Here is a 17098-nt window from a genome sequence, read left to right as displayed (position 1 = left end):
AGGAAGAGCACAGTGATAATACCAACATGGGCCAGTGAAGCGACATCCTCCACAACTAGACTGAAGAACAAAAGGACAGCAACTTGTCTGTTCCCCTCCACCAATTCCCCAATAAAAGCTTAAAACAAAAAACAAACAAAAAAAATTATCACAGTTTACTAGTGTTATTTTACCAGTTGAATTAAAATAGAGAAACCTTACCTCTATTTATGTCCTTTTACTCTTCCTCATATGTAATACAACTGATTTAACTATTTCTTCTACATATTTGTAGAACCACATCAGTGTTATAATTTTCCCTTCAACTGGCAAACATAATTCAGAAAGCTCAAAAGAAAGTTGACTGTATATACCTATAGTTTTGTGTACCTTGTTCTTTCTTCATTCCTGATATTCCAAGCTTCCTTCTTTAATTGTTTCTTTTCTGTTTACATAATTTCTGTTAGCCATTTTTTAGGGTAGATATTCTGGCAATAAATTCTCTCAATTAAATAGGAAATATTGAAAGGAAGACATTTTGATGACATTCAGGACATCATGGGTAATACAATGACAGTTGTGATGGCCATTCCAGAAAAAGAGTTCCAAAATTTCTTGGAGGCGTGGATTGACTATGTGCTGGCGTCGGTGCATAGCTTCCCAAGGGGAGTACTTCAAAGGTGATTGTAGTGACATTCAGCAATGAGGTATGGTGCACTTTTTTCTAGGACGAGTTCGCGAATTGTCAGGCCCCATATTTTCATTACTTCTGTGTGTACTTTTCTAGCCCTACCCTCTTTCTTCTCTCCTTCTCAAATGACATGGATGTTAGATATTTTTTTCACTAACTCTTCAAGTCTGAAGCGCTGGGTTTTGTTGTTTTGCTTTTGTCTATTTTTTCTCTGTTATTCAGATTCATTAATTTCATTCTGGTTATTGTACTTTCAGTTCTACCATTCCCATTTAGTCTCTATATATTATGTACTATAGCTTTTTTTTTTTCTGCCATGGTTTTATATTATTTCATTTGATTCAATCATATTTGTAATTGTTCACTGAAGCATTTTTAAGCTTGCTGCTTTAAAATGTTTGTCAGATAATTCTAACATCCTGCATCTAGGTGTTTGCATCTATTCATTTTTTTTTTCATTCAGTTTCTTGTTTCTTTTATTATTAATTCTTCCATCTTACTGTAATTTCTGTATTAGCATACGAACATACTCAACTTTTTCCCTACTTAAGAATACTCTCTCTTAGGGCCGGCCGAGTGGCTCAGTTGGTTAAGAGCTCGCTCAAGAGTTTGAGCTCTGAGCAACAGCGGTTCGAGTCCAGCCCGAGCTGAGCAGCCACTGAGCTGCCAACAGGTAGCAGGATGGCTCAGCTAAAAAAAAAAAAAAAAAGAATACTCTCTCTTGATCACCCATCTCTTACTGTGCCTAATTTATACACTAAAATTTATCATCGGTATTTTTTTTAAGTAGTGTAAACACATGTAGTGTTTGGTACTATCTGCAGTTTTAGGCATCCACTAGGGCAGCAGTTCTCAACCTTCCTAATGCCGCGACCCCTTAATACAGTTCCTCATGTTGTGGTGACCCCCAACCATAAAATTATTTTCGTTGCTACTCTATAACTGTAATTTTGCTACTGTTATGAATCGTAATGTAAATGTCTTTTTGTTTTCCGATGGTCTTAGGCGACCCCTGTGAAAGGGTTGTTCGACCCCCAAAGGGGTCGTGACCCACAGGTTGAGAACCGCTGCACTAGGGGTTTTGGAAAATATCCCTGGCAGACAAAGGGAAAGGCAGGGGGAGAGGGGAAACTACTGTAGTTTCATTCTAGTTTCTTGAAAGAGAAAGAACATTGGTTCAGTCTCGATGGTTCTTTTATACATTATGTAAAGGACAGGACAAAAAATTTCAAGATATGGGAAGAATCAGGAAAACACAAACAATAAAAGAAGACCAATCAAAAGTATACTGACAGCAGAACTACAAATGACAAAGATGTTAAAACTAGGATAAAAGGACTTTAAAATGGCAATTTTAGTATGTAAAATAACACAGAGGAAAGGATATACGAAGTGGATGCAATAATGAATTAAAAAAATATGGAATTTCTAGATAGAGCAAATAGACATTCTAAAAGTGAAAAGCATGATAAATGAAATTAAAAAGTCTTATGGCATATCCAAACAATGAAGTAATCTTAAATGCTAAAGAACTATATTCAATGACATATATGGATTTTCAAAATATATTAAATACAAATTTCTCAGTCATGGCAAAAACTACTAATTGATGATGGCACTCTTTCCTTCAATCTATTATCAGAATTCTCAGCAAAGACTTCTAAACATACAACATCATCCAAAGATGGCATCAGAAATAAAATCTATTTGATTAGTCAAAATGTAGGTTGCCTTAGTTATAGCATTTATGAAGAAATGTAAAGTTACCAGTTCGTAGTGGACTAGTCAAGCTTATAAAGTAGATGAAAATGTCTCTTTGATTCCTCCCTCCCACCTTGTCCTATTAAATAAAAACTTTCTGGTAAGAACTTTACAAGATGAATTAAAACTCTACCTCCCAGGTATATATATCCAAGAGAAATAAATGCATATGTGTACACACACAAAAAAAAGTGTACAAGATGTTTAAAGCAGCTTTATTCATAACAACCTCATACTTGAAATAACCCAAATTCCTACAATAACAGAATAAACAAGTTATAATGTATTTATACAATGGAATACTACATAGCAATAAAAAGGAACAAAAACAGTGGCATAGATGCTGAGTAAAAGAAGATATAAGCAACCATATAATATTACACTTATAAGAAGTTCAAAACTAGTCTACAGTGATGTAAGTTAGAAAAATTGTCTCTGGGGAGGACATGCTGATTTGGAAAGGGCAAAAGGGAGTCTTCTGGGGAAACGGAAATGTTTTATATTTTTAAGTGGGTAGTGATCAAAGTTATAAAAAGGCATTGAGCTGTATATTAGACTTGAGCATTTTACCCCAAAAAAAGTCATGATGATGATGATAATGATAATGAGGCTGTGAAGCAGGGTACCTGCTAATGGCTGATAAACAGGAACCTCTGATAAGATGTTAGCAGACTACTAATTGGAGAATGATGCTAATGATGAAAACGTATTTTTCTTTATTGACTACTAGCTTTATTTAAACTACTCCTGGCATTTTGTCTATGTGTGCTTTATAAACACCCATTTTAAATTATCTTTTTAGATATTTATCTTCCTTACTAGACCAGAAGTTCATCTGGGGCAGGGGTCAGCAAACATTTTCTGTAAAGGGCCGAATAGTAAATATTTTCAACTCTGCAAGTCATACGGTCTCTGCTGTAACAACTACTCAACTCGGCTGTTTTAGCACAAAAGCAGCCATGATAATGAGCAAATGAATGAGCATGGCCTGATTTGGCCCATTGGCTGACTCCTGATCTAGAGCAAGAACTATAATAATCACCCTGTTTTTCCATGTCTATCTTATATATAGTATATTACTTCATACACAGTAGGTACTCAGCAAAACAAAGCTAAAGAGGCTCTTTAAAATCATCTCTTCTAATCAACTCATTTTTAAGTGAAAAACATGAAAACCAGAGGTTAAAAGAGGTTAAAAGTAAACACACAAAGATCTTACATCCCTATTTAATACTGATTAAAATTTCAAATACAATAAGATAAATTAAAACAATGATTGTTTTAGAAAAATTATCTTTACCTGCAGAACTTCTCAGTCTGCTTATAAGTTATCAATACAAGCTTTGAATCACATAACCATATGGAATCAATCTAGTAGCTACTTAAAGCTCACCATGTAACATGAGAAGCTAAGACTAAAGTTTGTTCCAGGATCCAAGTTTTTTGAAAAGCCAAAATAATGACAATGAACATATTTAATGGGAGTCAGTGTTAGGTAACAAATATAATTTAAAAACTAAGTTATCAGAATGTTTTACAGACTTATACTCCAACCTAATAGTATATATAGTTAAAATTATCCTAGTACAGGTAATAGAATATTTTTACATGGCAGTAAAACAATTAGCCAACAGTAGAGGGCAGCAATTCTATTCACTATTCAAATTTAAGTTTCAAAAATCTAAAAAAAATCTGAAATCTTTGTACTGGGACTTTCTTTGAAAAGGTTTAATACCCCCTTCAAAGCTGCTGGCTAGCATACAATTTTAATAAAACCTAGCACAAGTGCTCTGACACGTAAAAATGAACATTTATATAAAAGACAGCTATTTCACCCAGAGGACTCAAATTTTCTATTCTCAATTCCCAAACTGATAAGGCAAAACAACTCAACATTTCTCTGGGGACTTACTACCTATCACTATATCAGTTATCTAGTTAAAACAAACAGTTGCTGAGTATCCACTGGAGTCGCAAATGAATATCTATTTTCGCATACAGACAATCCTTTTTTTTATCCACGTAAGATGCTTACACACTAATCACCAACAAGTATCATAGTTACTACAGTCATGAAATTTTGGTAACCAGAAATTCAGGGAGCTATATCTCCAAAGACCAGGTATTAGCATAACTCTAAAATCCAAAATACAAGCAGCAAAGAAGAGGTAGATAAAGCAGAAAGAAACAGGCTTGAGTAGAAGTGTCTTTAAATCTCACATTTTTTCACTTTCCTTTTATTCCTACTTCCATCTTGCCTTAATGATAGAGCTAGACCTAAACCATCCACGACCCCTAATAAAGAAAAGAGAACCAGCACACTAATCATAAAAGGCAAACAACAAGAATTATAAAAGAGGGGAAACCTAGTGTCAAAGACAGAGACAATGATTCAGAAAAGGCTGTTCTGTCCAACCAAAGGCTATACATGTTATTACTATTTAACAAAAATGATTAAAAAGACCTAACAGATAGTGAGGCCTTACGATGTGGTAGTCATCATTTCACAACTTGACAGGTATTAACTCAATTAATGTTTAACAACCTTGTAAAGTAGGTATGATTATTTTCTCCATTTTATAAATGAGGAAAATGAAACACAGAAGAAATGACTTGTCCAGGAATCAAGTGTTGAGACTAGAACCTCAAAGGTCTCCAAAGCCTGAGCTCTTAACTAATAACCTTTACTCTCTGCCCAAAACTAAGTGGCACAACTTCAGTTGAGTAGCTGCTGAAGAATGTAGACTATAAGGAATTTAAAAAGTGAGAGAATGACAAAATAAGAAAAATGGAAGCCTTAGTTATCCTCGTTCAATTGCAAGTCCAATTGTAAAAGGATGAGCAGAAATATGATAGTACTTGAAAGCTATCTGTTATTTCAAATCAGTAGATTCCCAAATAAGGTGAACCCCAGGTGAACAATGATTGGATATTAAATTAACAAAAAGATGTAATAGTCAAGAAACAAGACAATATATTCTGGAAAGTTCAAAGAAACTCAACCACTATGGATAAGATTCAAGCTATAATGAGCCTTTCCAGGTGAATTTAGTGAAAATACATTTAATATAATATAGGGTATTTTAAATGAGAAAATAGTCTGAAGGTGATTTAAGTTTAGAAATTGTGGCAATATTTTTCGAAACGATAAAAATCATACCTCTTATGCTAGAAATTCCTCACCTACAAAATAATGGTTATGTTCACAGATTAAGCAACACTTAAGAGAAAAAAATAGAAATAACCCAAATATTGACTGATTAAATTATAAATATTCAAACAATGGAGCCATTTTAAATGCTATAGGTGACCACTCAATAGCATGTAAGGATTTTCAAAATATATTCAGTACATATGATCCCACTGTTCTGCCAAGTTCCCCACCCTTCTCCAATCCCTCAGCTATGGCAAAACTACTATTTGATGACAGCATTCTTTCCTTCAACCTGTTAAGAACTCTCAACATAGCCCTCTGAGTATCCAACACCAACCACAACTGGCACCAGAAATAAACCTTTTCATTAAGTCAAATGCAGGTAATTTTAGTCTACTGGTAAACTCATGGAGCAAAGGGCTAGGCAAACTTATGAAACAGGTAAAATGTGTCTCTGATTAAACAAAAATCAATGGGTAAGCACTCTAAAAGATGAATTTAGAATCCTGTTCCCTGGGCTAGGGAATCAAGAAAACTTGCCTAGCCTCCTTGCTGGTTAGTTTATACTAGTAGTTGAGAATGTACATAAAAGATAAACTTACCCAGCTGTCCTGCCTCTCCCTACTGGGCAGGAAACATTTCTTAAGGTGTTATTACTTATTTAGAGGGTGTTCCCAGGACTGAAACACTTTTTCTCAGACTAGGTAAGATGCTCCTAAAGTTTATATGGAAAAACAGAAAAAATGGCCTTTTTGTAAAAAGAGAAAGCTCAAAAACAGAAAATCAATGAGCGAGGATAACTGTATTAGATTTTAAGGCATACTAAAAAGCTTCAATAAGTAAAGCATTGTTGAGTTGGTTCATGAACAAACAGATCAATGAAACAGAACTGAATGTCCAGAAATAGACCCTAATACATATGGAAATTCATTTGTTGAAAAGAGGCATGTCAGTTCAGTGGGGGTAAGTATGAACTTAATAACTGACACTGGAACAAATGGGTAGTCATGTGGAAAAATATTACACTGGTTCCACAACTAACACTATACATCAGAATAACTTTCAAATGGTCCAAAGATTTAAAAATGAAATCTGCAGAGCTTTTGTATTAAGTATCAAAAGAACACCTAGGTAAATTCTTTATAACTCTAGAACAGCGGTTCTCAACCTCTGGGCCGTGACCCCTTTGGGGGTCGAACAACCCTTTCACAGGGGTCGCCTAAGACCATCGGAAAACAAAAAGATATTTACATTACGATTCATAACAGTAGCAAAATTACAGTTATAGAGTAGCAACGAAAATAATTTTATGGTTGCGGGGTCACCACAACATGAGGAACTGTATTAAGGGGTCGCAGCACTAGGAAGGTTCAGAACCGCTGCTCTAGAAGATGGAAGGTCTTACTATGACTCAAAATTCAGAAGTATGGGAAAGAGGATGAGGATTAATAACATCATCATGATATAAAAACCTGCACTTCAAATCACAAAGGCTAACTCCCTATTATTTAAAGAGCTTCTAGAAATTGAGAAGAAAAAGACCCACAACCTGGGCTGGCCGAGTGGCTCATCGGTTAAGACTTGGCTTGGAAGCACGAGCTCCGAGCAACAGGGTCCCACACAGGCCACACAGCTGGTTCGGATCCCACACAGGCCAGTGACACTGCCCTCCACAGCTAAGATGGTGAACAAACAGCTCGACCTGGAGCTGGGCTGCCATAAGTGGCCGGCAATGGCGTAGGCTGCAGCGTGAGTGGCTGTGAGCCGCCGTAAGCGGCCATCCAATGGCCGGCGACCGATCTGCCTCACCCAGAAAGAGTGCAATGATTACAATACCAACATGGGCCAGTGAAGTGACGTCCTCCACAACTAGACTTAAGAACAAAAGGACAGCAACTTGTCTCTTCCCCTTCCCCGATTCCCCAATAAAATCTTTAAAAAAAAAAAGACCCACAACCAACAGGAAAAAAGTATAAAATATAATAAACCTTGCTTATTATGTGAGAAGTGCAATTCAAACTACATTTATACATCATTTCTCACTCAACAAATTGGCAAAAATATAAAAATTTGAAAATACATCTGTCAACAAAGTTGCAGGGAAACATTCTCATACATTGCTGGTGAGAATGCAAAATGGCACAATTCCAATGGAGGAAAATATGGCAATAGCTACCAAAACTAAAAATGTATTTACTCTCTAAAACCAGCAATCCCACATCATACAGATATACCTGCACGAATATAAAATGATTTACATACAAAGTTGTTTACTGAAGCACTGTTTATACTAGTAAAAGGTTAGAACTTTACAGTATAGCAAATATACATTTATATCTTTTGAAAATGTGGAATTTTTCATGATATACAGTATTAGGTGTAGATCCAACTTTCATCTTTTTCCAGTTAGAACCAGTTGTTACAGGTCATTTATTAAAAAAGTAATGTTTAGGCCGGCCGAGTGGCGCGATGGTTAAGAACTGGCTTGGGACGCCAGAGGGCCCCGGTTCAGATCCCACATATGAGGGCCAGTGACACTGCCCTCTACAGCTAAGATGCTGAACAACAGCTCAACCTGGAGCTGGGCTGCCGTGAGTCGCTGGCAACGGCATAGGTTGCAGCCCCTGTGGCAGTGGGTTGCCATGGGCTACTGTGTGTAGCCAGCAGCCAGCGTGAGTGGCCAGCAGCCGCAGTGAGCGGCCGGCCAGAAGCCGGCGACTGATGTGCCTCAACCGGGAAGAGCGCAATGATGGTGCCAACTTGGGCCAGTGAAGCAACGTCCTCCACAACTAGACTGAAGAACAAAATGACAGCAACTTGTCCGTTCCCCTTCCCCCAATTCCCCAGCACTGTTCCAATCCCCCCAATTCCCCAATAAAAATCTTAAAAAAAAAAAAAAGGTAATGTTTGGTTAAAGAAACTATGATATACCCACATATATGAAATGTTGTATTTCTGTAAAAATGAATGAGAAAAAGCTCTGTGTACTAAAATAGAGAGACCAACAGGATATTAGAAGTCAAGCCAGCAATACAAATATAAAATACATCACCTACCTATTGTATAAGGAAAGGGAGAAATACAAAGTCTTAATCCTTATAAATGTATAAACACTGGAAAGATAAATAGAAACATATAAAAATAGTCTCCTATAGGGACCAGGGGGGAAAGGGATAGAAGTGAGACATAGTTATATAAACTTTTTAATGATAGTTTTGATTCTTTATTTTGAGTAATATGTGAATTTATTACCCACTCAAAAAATGTTTAAAAAATTCAGGGGTAAGCAAGTGAAGAGTTGGCTGTTATATGGGAATAGTTGTAATAGATCAATAATCTAAATCTATTTAAATTAATTAAAATTAAGTCAGTTCCTCTGTCAAACTGGTCATATTTCATGTGCTCGTGAACAGGACAGCATAGATATATAACATTTCTATTACTGCATAAAATTTTACTGGATAATGCTAAAGTTATTAGTTAACATTGTGCAACCTAGAGATGGAAGTAAGCTCCTTAAAATGAAAAAGGATCTGTCTTCCCAAATTAAGGATAAACAAAACACACACACACACACACACACACACACACACACACACACACACACACTTTATATATACAGTCAACAAATCAAATATTTAAGTGACTAATAACCAATTAAATGTCAAAATATGATAATGTATCCCATCCACACCATACATTAAGACATAGGTGAAAAACACTGGGAATATAAGCTACTTTCTGGATCCTTTTGAATTCATTATAAATACAAAAAGATAAATTTTAGTGACAATTTTCCAAGATGTCAACATATAACCATATTCAGAATAGGACTTAATATGCATTATAAAGTAAAATTTTCATATTTTTTTAATCCACAAGTTTAGAACATCTGTGCCAAAGCTTCATTCACTCAACAATTATTTACTAAGTATCCGCTATATGTTGATACTCAGACACTTAGGTTCTGCGGATACCATGAAGAACAAAAGTCTTACTTTTGCAAAGCTTACAGTCCAGTGAAACGTACATTAATAGAGAATCACACAAATACATAATATAGTATATGTTATAAAGGAAAAATAAGGTATACTTAGAAGCTGAGGAATCTCATTTAATCTTGGGCATCAAAGAAAGCTTCCCTGAGGAAGCAATATATAAGCTGGAATCTGAAGTGTTAGTAAGATTTGCAGGTAAGGGCTTGCAAAAAGAATAAATTATGCATGAAAATCTCAAAGAAGCAAACACCTCACAAGAATTGGAAAAAAAAAACAAAAGACCCTGAACAGAAATAATGAAAACCTGGTATGCAACTCCTAAAACATACACACTGGCAATTCCTTAATTGGAAGAGACCCCAAGACTGCATATCCCTCAAAGTTTGGGCAAATAAATGAAATAATAAAAAGAATAACAACTGGTATTGAATGTAAGAGAGTCTCCTGAAATATGAAAGCTCCTTTTCTCCTTTCTAAGCTTAATCAAGAACACATGGGAAAAATATTTTTTTCTTTTCAGGTCTTTCTCCTGCCACCTAAACTTCTGCTAAATGACCCTAAAATGAATAGAGATAGAGAACATCCCTTTTCTGCTTGATCAAAAGCAGTATAACAAAAGATGGAGAGAGACATGATTCCACTGCAAGAAATTTCTGGTATTAAAGTTATGCAACTCCCTGTCAGAAGTTAATGCACAGCTGGGAAACCTGTATACTAAAGAATATGAATGACCTTAGTTGCAGTTTATTGCTAATAAAAGAAAACATAGCATATATAACAATACTTCCAAATCACTCTTGTTGGACCTTATATGCTACGAGTTAACTCTATTACTGTGATAATGAGCCTGACAAAACCATACTTATCTGCCTGGCCCTCTAACAATATTAACTCCACCCCAACTGACATATATTTACAAAGGAGCTAGCTAAGAACACAAGGATTTACAAACACAAAAATAAGTATCTCTTAGAAAGACATTATGTGGAAAAGCACAAACTAAATATTGTATCCAAGCTGATTAAACTATGTAAAAAATGTATATATGACTAACCATAATCAGAAATACTGCCATAATAGAAATGCTCACTAGTATCTTTTCCCCTGGAAAATATCTAAATTCAGAACAATATTTTAAAAATTCAGAGGAAATACATTTTTCATTTTCACTAAGAGGCAAACAAACATTACATTTGTGTTTAAAATGTATTAACCAGAAAAGAAATGTAGAGCTATTTATGATCATTTTAAATTAGTAAATGGCATTAATACTATTGTAAATGGAGGCGAAGATTTGTCAGTTCAGTAGCAATGATAATTTAGTCATCACATCTCACAACCTCGTCATTTGCAAACGTTTTAAAATAAGAGTCTTCATTGTGAAGAATATATAGTTATGGGGTGGGGAACCCAGAAAGCTAGTCATCCTTGCTTTTAGCACAACCCACAGGCCTGTTCTTAAGGGTATCCATGGTAGCAGTGATGCAACATGCCTACCTAGCTCACCATGCCTACACAAGTGGGAGAGAGGGGAGGCGGATGATGAAAAAAATTTCACTTGGAAAGGTGCTTTAGTATTAACATGATAGAATTACATCAACTATATTGTCAGACTTTAAAAACACATACAAAACCATAAAGCTCTCTAAAGATCAGAAAAAAGACCCAAGGGGAGAAAACATTGTAGCACTTCAGTTGAAAAGAAAATTAACAATTTTGCTCTTCCTGCTGTAGTTATTGGTTAAACATGTTCAAAGGATCTTATATCTAATAACAGAAGAAATTATTTTAATTTGGCTCTTTTAAAAGTAACTGCAAATACTGTTTTAGGCTTCCCAAATTCCAACTTATATCTTTTTGTATTTTTTAAGTTACTTAATAAAAATTTATAAAAACTTTAGCCTATTGATCCCATATAATTAAAAAAATAGCTCTCTTTTGCTTAAAAAGGGTCAAATGCAAAAACTTTTTAATCTATTAAGGGTAGAACAATGAGATAGATACCTTGCTATAATATCAGAAATAAAAATTAAAATGAATGAAATGATAAAAGGTAAATCACAGGCAGAATCAACCACAGACAACCATGAAAATAACTCAGAGAGAAAAAAGAAATCCTGTTTTCCAGGCTTATTGCCCTTTAAACTTTCTTCAAGAATATTTCAATAAGACAGTTTACCTACAGGTAAACAGAAGACATCTCCTAACAAACACGATGGGACTAGATAACAACATGTTTGTACCTGATCAAAACTCCTACTGTCTGAACTGTAACTCTGTGAGCAATAAGCAAAGAAAACTGATTTCCATCAATCTTCTCACTTTTCCTCTTCTGAGAAATAATTTACTATGTAGGAATAGCCTACTTTCAGAATTTACAAATTTGCTTCTTTTATTACTGAACATAACTTTAAAATCTCAACAATTTCAACTAACAATCACTGTGTTCTGAGTGTATAGAAATAAAAACCAAAAAAGTAAATTATTCCATATTTTGAAAACCTGTGTATAAATTTAAAATGTAAGCATCCTGAACCTTACACAATCACACAATGTCCACAAACTGGTGCTCAGAAATAAAAGAAACAAACTTAGAGATTAAGTGAAGTATGCTGCACTTTCAGGACAATGAGCAAAACAGACTTTAAAACGAGTACCTTAAGGAGTACTTGTACAAGTTTAATCATTTTAAGCCCAAATCAACATTTTTCCAAACACAACACAATCAGAACCTATTTTCTTCTCCTTAAAAAAAATTAACTATACTTGGAATAGATGGAAGAGTCCAGAAAATGTTCTCAAAATGAGTTCTACTTTCAACCAGCATGACATGTTGGGACAGAAAATAAAGTAGTGGGAGAGAACTGTGAGAATATATTTAGATTTAAATATAATTAAGGCCTTATAAACCTTTGCTATTGGGAGAAAAGCTTCCTGTAAACCTCAGGGGGGAAAAAATACTCGTTCAATACAGTTTTTAGCTATCTGAAACACATTTCAAAACACTACCTTTCCTAAAGGATATAAACTATGCATCACATGGATTCAAATATCTATTATCAAATATATAACAATGGTTACACTTTATTTTTAAAATACATTATGAACAAAAAGGTCTCTCACATTCTGTTACTAACAATGAAACGTAGAAAGCATACTGTATCTTACCTTTGTGGTTACAATGCACAGGCAATCCATTACTCTACCATTACAATATTTTATACATAAAGCAGTTTATTGTAAATTATTTTAAGTTGCCTATATGAATAAAAAATTAATAATAAATAAAATGAAGTTGTGAGAGAAAACCACAGATGAAAGTTATAACTGTCACAAGATCTGTCCAGGATCCATTCTTAGAGGTAGCAATTTTTCTACTATCTGAAATACAAGAAGCCAGAATGTGTCACGTGCCCTACAATCTTCTTTATGTAATCTGCATCTGAAGAAACTGAAATTATCCCACAAAATACTGTGGAAGATGTCAGAGTTTATTCCACAAGAGTTCACTGCTGCTTTAGATGCTGTTTCATTAATCCCTCTTTTCAAGATATGAGGTTGACAGGGTGTCATCTGATGAAATGCTCCACAAAGAGGTTCCCCCGATATAAATTTAAATCTGCTTCTCCTTGTTTGCTAGTTTGGATATTCAAAATAATAATTACCAACAGAAAATTACTAAAAAAAAAAAAAAAAATGCAAGCAAACATTTCTTTCACTATACCATTTCAGCAACTGCAGCTTGCAAAGTAATGACTTTCTCAGGCAGTAATGAATGGAATATTCCATGTGGTATTTTTGAGAAGGGGTGAAGGAAGAACAAAATGTAATAATTTAAAATATTTTCTCTAAAACTTACCTCTTCTCTACTTTACTAAAAAAAATAACATTTCACCAATGAAGCCAGATTTTAACTTTAGTGCCTTACTAAATCCATTTCACCTAATCTCTTACCAAAAAAACCCCATAATTATAACTATGTACCATTTCAAACTCCTTAAGAAGACTATATCTTTTTTAACCCAGAAGTAGCCTAACTTTGTGAATTCCACACACTGGAAATAGCTAGAAAGGCTGATAGGGGACGAGGCTGAGGGATACAACTGGCTTTCAGTCTCATAAGCTTGTAGCCACATACCCCTGTAAAAATGTAAAGTAAGGAAGAGTATTACCTGCAATTTCTGTCCACAAGTTTTCTCATAGTCTACAGATATTATGAATAACCTCAAATTCAAACTGAACTATTCCCACTTGCTTCTTATACCCGACTTCTACACCTAACGTTTCAAATACCATGGGCTGCATCAGCAACTTTCATACTAAACTGACTTTCACTATAAGGGTTATGAGAAAGAGTTAATACATGTATATCACTTAGATAGTACCTATCATATAATAAGCGTCATCATTATTTTTATTACTATTATTGATTGCTATCAAGTGATAGGCTTTTGTTTCAAGCCTAACAGGATATACCTGAGACAGATGCAATGGGATTTTACCTTGACCAGAGCCTACTGGAACAGTTTTAATGATTAAATAATATATGCACAGTACTTAAAACAATGCCAACCTTGTTACATGCTCAATAAGTGGCAATTACAGCTATCTACGGTATTTACCCATGTATAACATGCACCCTTTTTTGGGGGAAAAATTTGGGGTCTAAACACTGGGTGTGTCTTATACAGTGGTTGTAGATTTTTTTTACTTGCATTTCCTGCTTTTTTCGCGCTTGGTTTTTTTTTGTGGTTTTTTTTGCGCTCATACAACCACTGTGTAAGACATACCCAGTTTTTAGACCCCAAAGTTTTCGAAAAAGGGTGCGTCTTATACATGGGGAAATATGGTATCTATCTATCTGTCTATCAATCAATCAGGTTTGGGGTGGGGCAGAAGTAAATTTCATCATGAGTGAACAAATCCCTTCCCCAACGCAGAACAGATAGCCTGGAAATAACATGCTTGGTTGAAGATTGAAAGCAGCCCCTTCTTCCCACCCCATCTCAAGAATCATTTGCTCCCAACATGAAAGAGTAAAGCCCACTCAAGGCTCATTACTCCTTAAATAACTAAAGTTTACAATTTTTAGGAAGAGTACTGAAAACAATGAAGGTAATATTTTAGTACTGACTAAGCAATGCATTCTGTGAGAAAAAATTAAAGAGGTATGTGAAACTCCTTAGCCGGTTTCTCTCTTATAGCCAGTTTCTCTCTTAGTGTTCTGAAATGTCTTTATGTGAAATTTCTGTTATATCTAAATTAGCCTCACCCAGAGAGAGAAGGCATTCCTAAGTTTGGCAGACCTCATAACAGTGGAGGTTGAAAATCACTCTACCAAGAGTCAGAAAGAGTGTTTCAACCCATTAACAGGCTGTGTAACTTTAATAGTTATTTTCTTTTGAAGAGTCTCAATTTCCCCTTTTATAAAATTTAAAAACTCAATGGCTTCTGAGAGTCCTTCCACTTATAACATTCATGTTTCAATTTCTAAATCCCTTTGATTCAAAGCTCCAACAGGGCAAGACTAAAGAACATCTTATGTATTTACCACTTTATCCTCAGCATCTGGGGGGTGGCATGGTGACCAGATCATACAGGGGCTCAATAAATATTTGTTAAATTAATGAACAGCCTTTCTAATATCTAAACTATAGATGACTATAAAATTAAACAGTCTGAAATGACCTTGAAAATTAGATATCCCGTTTTCCCAGTAAAAACTACTGCAAATAGTTTTGCCAACTCAAATATAAGCCTATAGCATATATTCACATTCATCCTGAATGTCAGGGTCATCATTATAACTGCAGCCACTTTTTTTTTTTAATTGGGAAATTGGGGGGATGGGAACAGCGCTGGGGAATTGGGGGAAGGGGAACAGACAAGTTGCTGTTGTTTTGTTCTTCAGTCTAGTTGTGGAGGATGTCGCTTCACTGGCCCAAGTTGGCATCATCATTGCGCTCTTCCCGGGTGAGGCAGATCAGTCGCCGGCTTCTGGACGGCCGCTCACTGCGGCTGTTAGCCGCTCACGCTGGCTGCTGGGTACACACAATAGCCCATGGCAACCCACTGCCACAGGAGCTGCAGCCTATGCTGTCGCCGGAGACTCACGGTAGCCCAGCTCCAGGTTGAGCTGTTGTTCAGCATCTTAGCTGTAGAGGGCAGTGTCACTGGCCCTCATATGTGGGATCCGAACCGGGGCCCCCTGGCATCCCAAGCCAGTTCTTAGCCATCGCGCCACTCGGCCGGCCTTGCAGCCACTTTTTGATTCGCCTAATCATTCTAACCTCAAACATCAATTTCAGTTCCATCTAAGCTGTTTAGATGCTTCACTTTTTTGAATCCGTATATTAAAATATCACCTCACATTTTATCCCAAATCACTACTAATAACTATTCATTCACATAACAGGAAGACAGTTTTCTTTTGTTCTGTAGGTATGTATTATAATCTCTATAATATATAATCACTTACTATATTACTATTTAGTATACTCTTAAATCTTGCAAAAAAGCTTCCAATACCTACAGTTTTTAAGGTCATGCTCAGGAATGATTATTTAATCTGCATTAAATTCTACACTCACTGTATCTTCTATATACATCCAAATTGGCACTAAGAACATTTCAAGAAAATGTGTTCTTCTCAATCATTGCTGTGCAAAATAATTGAGAAACTACCCTGTAATATAAGCAACTTTAGAAGGTCTCAAATATAAGCCTCTGGGATGTCAACACCTCTCCTAATATTCGGTCACATAATATAATTAACAATATTTTAGGATACTAATGGCTTTCTACATATACGCAATTGTTTCCAACCATAATATAATAACACAACAAATTGACTCTCCTGCCTTAAAACAACTAAAAAAGTGGACAAATAAGAAACAATAATTTTTAGATATTGAACAAAGGCAGCGCAAAACAGTGATCCTGTGAGAAGAAAAACAAATTAGGTGAGTCCCATAAATGCCTCATGTTAACTGCCTGGAAAAAGTTTCCAGGCTGCAGCAGAGGGAGGGAAAAACTAAACATATTCCAGCAAACAAAGTAACGTAAGGAGGACATAGTTGAGAATTCAGGAAGGTCAACATGTCTAAAATTCACAGGTAAGAGTACTAGAGAGGAGAGAGCTGTATAGGAAGCGCTTCACAGATCTGCAGTTTCCCCTCAAGTCTTCTGACTGGTTATGCATATAAGGAAACTTGGGGCTGGGAAAGAACCCTGGAAAGAAGCAGGCAGAACAAACCCCAGAGCTCATACAGGGTCAAGAACAATTGAAAAAACTCATAATATACAGGGCCCTGGGTAGAGTACTCAGAAGAGTATTGTCACAGTACTGGGACAAAATTAACCCTATACTAAAAACTGCTTGGTCCCACCAAAAAAGCTTAAAAGCAAGCTTCAAGGGATCAAGCTCTTTCCAAGTAATTTAACTGCATTCCAAAACAAAGCTCAAAAATAGTTAAAGGAATACAAAAATATCTAGGCCCCCCAAAAGGTAAAGTT

General features: G+C 35.6%; 1 protein-coding gene across 12 annotated transcripts in view; it reads right to left on the bottom strand.

Annotated features, from left to right (window-relative positions):
* The window catches only part of DLG1 (discs large MAGUK scaffold protein 1), a 248247-nt gene that overhangs the window by 200276 nt on the left and 30873 nt on the right, over positions 1–17098 (bottom strand). Inside the window, exon 1 of one of the 12 annotated variants that reach the window (XM_019651549.1) lies at positions 12752–13229. The exons of the other annotated variants lie outside the window; for them this stretch is intronic. Within the exon in view, the coding sequence (XP_019507094.1) occupies positions 12752–12781 (30 nt within the window). The 5' untranslated portion in view covers positions 12782–13229. Of the gene's footprint in view, positions 1–12751; positions 13230–17098 lie in introns of those variants that run through there. 12 annotated transcript variants of the gene reach the window in all.

Source organism: Hipposideros armiger, unplaced genomic scaffold (assembly GCF_001890085.2).
Source record: "Hipposideros armiger isolate ML-2016 unplaced genomic scaffold, ASM189008v1 scaffold_8, whole genome shotgun sequence".
In the NCBI taxonomy this organism is placed as follows: Eukaryota; Metazoa; Chordata; class Mammalia; order Chiroptera; family Hipposideridae; genus Hipposideros; species Hipposideros armiger.
This window is presented reverse-complemented; position numbering and strand designations above follow the sequence as displayed.